A 3,320-nucleotide genomic window follows, 5' to 3' on the forward strand; every position below is an offset into this window, starting at 1 on the left:
TTCTGCCAATTTAACCCAGGCCTCGTTACGCTAAAGTGCACGACGAAAACAACGCAAAAACAATCATTAGACGCTTTAACAATACACTAATGATAGGAAATACATACGCGCTACAAATATAGATTATACATAACCTATATAATTAAATGTATTTAGTGTAGCTGTTGTCTTAAAATTATTTCACATTGTTTTAGTTTTATTTCTGTGCATATCTGTACGTTTACCCTCGTTCTGCGTAAATCGACGAAAAATAGTTCCCATAATGCCAAAAATACCGTGGACTGAACAGCAGGCGATTTTTAGAGATGAAATATCTTACTGCTGATGTGAGCTGGCCCTTTGCGCTTGAATTATGGCAAAGAAGATTTGGTGCAGCTGAAGGGGACGATCTCTCTCTCTCTCCCTCCCTCTCCCTCTTTCTGTACACACACACACACTTATTTTGTTCTATCCACAAGTATTATCAGCCATGATATACTACCTGATTCTAAAATACATCTATTGAGCAAAACATAGAGAACATACAATTTTTAAGCAAACATTTTTTTGTTTAATTGACCATTTTAATTGCAAACATCGACAACTTGTGCTGGATATATTCTTGTATTTACTTTTACTTTATTTTATTTTAAAAAATGTTGAATGTTGAAATGAAAATGTTTCTGTTATAATCGTGTGGTACACATGTGTAAATAAGAACGAACAGAATATCGACAAATCATTAATTTGTATTAAAGAGTGGGAGCGTTAAGTATTGTAATCCGGCTGGGCTCCTCCTCCCGGCCATGCCCTCTAATTACCGGGGCTCCTTTCCTGCTAAAGTCTGCATCGGACTGCAACATAGTCAAAGAGCAAGAGGGAGAGAGAAAGAAAGAGAGAGAGGGAGGGAGAGAGAGAAAGGTGCCACTGGATGTAATTGATTATCTTGCTATCAAGAATAACTTGTTAGTAATAGTCAATTCTGGCTGATTTTGAGGCTGACTGTTTCCACTGAAGCATCAGAGGTTGTCAGGCTGCTTCTCACTGAAGCTCAACCGTTATCCAGGAGCTGAGGACAGCAGACGAGGCTTTTTAAAGAAAGACTTAAAGTTTTCCAGCCCTGCGGCAAAAGCAACAACATGCTGCTGATCGGCTAAATCTAATTCCACGGATTTGGGGATTTCTTCTCGTTCAAGTTGCTCTGTGTTTATCAATAGTTTTTATAAACCGAGCTTTTCTGCATTGTGCGAATTCGAAAAGAAAGGAAAAAATTCCAAAACTCTAGCATATTTTCAAAACAAGCTAAAAGACAAATAATGACCTCCAAAGAAGACGCAAAAGGCGCCTCGGTTGAGGATCGAAGGCGCAGTCCGTTGGACCATCTTCCTCCACCTGCTAACTCAAACAAGCCCCTCACTCCGTTCAGCATAGAGGATATTTTAAACAAACCTGTCAAACGAGGTTACACCATTTGCGGCACAGCGCACCTGCTTTCGTCCGGTGAGAAACACTCATCCACGGGCCATCCCCTCTCCAACCGCGCGCTGTTCACCCAGACATCTCCACTGTGCGCCCTGGAGGAACTCGCCAGCAAAACCTTCAAGGGACTGGAAGTCAGTGTTCTACAAGCGGCAGAAGGTAAACACAAGGCCCGTTGTGTGTGCAAAATTGTATTCGGGCTGTTAGACTGATATCATTTTTAGGGATGCTATTCGAGAAAAATCTTATAAACGTTTTCAACAACGTGAAATTTGTATTTTATATGGTCTATATAACCTATTGTTTTAACGTTTTTTTATTGTTAAAAGGATATCGAATATATTTGTAAAAGCAACTTAAAGCACAAAAATATGTGGATTAATTTTGTGCTCGTGCAATCAAAATAAATATCCACGTGCAATTAAAAAATACATATAAACGGCTAAAATGTGTGCAGGTTCAATTAAATATTGGACTCATATATGCTAGTTCCTATTTTGCCATTTTAAACATGTACTGTTAATATTCCTGAAGACGTTGCTTTTACAAACGACAGTAATCTAATATTCACTTTTTTGTATTAATACGAAATGGCCTGTAGTTGGTACCACGCGTAAAGGTAAAGTAGCAGACTGAATGCATTTTAATATCCCTGCATTATTTTTGTTTGTTTTAGGAAGAGACGGCATGACACTCTTCGGTCAGAGGAATACCCCTAAAAAGCGGAGAAAGTCGAGAACAGCCTTTACCAATCACCAAATTTACGAACTGGAGAAAAGATTTCTCTATCAGAAATATCTGTCTCCTGCTGATCGGGATCAGATCGCTCAGCAGCTCGGGCTCACGAATGCGCAAGTCATCACCTGGTTCCAGAACCGTCGAGCCAAGCTCAAAAGAGACCTGGAGGAGATGAAAGCGGACGTGGAGTCGGCCAAAGAGGGCTCTGTACCTTTTGAGAAAATCGCCAAACTGGCAGAGCTAGAGAAAAGCGTCAATGGCACTCTCGGAGAATCAGTGGCCAAGTATCCATCACGATCTAACCACGAGCACGAGGGCACCAACAAACTCCACATGTCACCATCATCACCGTTTACAGACCACACTACGAGCAAAGAGTGCTCAGAGGATGAAGACGAGGAAATTGATGTCGATGACTGATTTTCATTGAACAGCATCGGTATTATTTATTTCCCCCCCCCGAGATGGTCCTCTAAAACCATAGAGTTGAAAGTGCCATTAATGCACCAAATGTATTAAATGACTTGTATTAAAAGCAAATATAAAAACGAAAAAAAAAAAATCAAAGCAAGCATGGGACAGTTTCTTCAGATCTATTTATGCAGTGGCAGTATTGTAATCATTTAGCCTATTCGTTTATAGCTGAAGAGCAATAAGTACCTTGATAATATTTCAGTCAGATATAAACACACACACACACACACACACACTGAAAGCACGATTGTCCACGCATAACTTTTTTTACCCGGTTTTGAGTAAGTTGAATGCATGTTTTATTTTGTTTCACGAAATTATTTGAATTAAAAATGGCTGCAGATCTGATATAGATATCTCAAAATATCCGAATCTTAATTCACACGCGCGGCCCCCCTGCGTGTCCCTATTATGCCTTTTGGCCTATGACGAAATCGTTTGATAAAAGAGTGTATTATAGAACATTTCCTACAAAAGTTATCACAGGAAAAAATCGACTTCTCTGATTAAATCTGGATTATCACATTTTAATATATTTCTTATGGTTTGTATGCCTGTAAGTGCCTTTTTAAGCCAGGAAACCATTTAAACCAAGTGTACAAAGTGTAATGTATTTAAAATGAAATAAAATGTCTTTCTCTAATTTTTTG

At 39.1% G+C, this 3,320-nt stretch overlaps 1 protein-coding gene across 1 annotated transcript; it reads left to right on the top strand.

Annotated features, from left to right (window-relative positions):
* The first annotated feature begins 1,295 nt into the window (after positions 1 to 1,295).
* On the top strand, positions 1,296 to 2,616 carry LOC107588744 (transcription factor LBX1-like). Its single transcript, XM_016276969.1, has 2 exons — positions 1,296 to 1,617; positions 2,135 to 2,616. Exons 1-2 carry the CDS (start codon positions 1,296 to 1,298, stop codon positions 2,614 to 2,616), a joined length of 804 nt encoding a protein of 267 aa, XP_016132455.1.
* The last annotated feature ends 704 nt before the right edge of the window (positions 2,617 to 3,320 follow it).

The sequence above is a fragment of the Sinocyclocheilus grahami genome, unplaced genomic scaffold (assembly GCF_001515645.1).
Source record: "Sinocyclocheilus grahami isolate Dianchi unplaced genomic scaffold, SAMN03320097.WGS_v1.1 scaffold106.1, whole genome shotgun sequence".
NCBI classification, from domain to species: domain Eukaryota; kingdom Metazoa; phylum Chordata; class Actinopteri; order Cypriniformes; family Cyprinidae; genus Sinocyclocheilus; species Sinocyclocheilus grahami.

Bases quoted from the DNA above. Each gene is read 5' to 3' on its own strand.
- LOC107588744 (XM_016276969.1), top strand. From the start codon at position 1,296: ATGACCTCCAAAGAAGACGCAAAAGGCGCCTCGGTTGAGGATCGAAGG. The intron at 1,618-2,134 runs GTAAACACAAGG...TGTTTGTTTTAG, and splicing joins TGTTCTACAAGCGGCAGAAG to GAAGAGACGGCATGACACTC.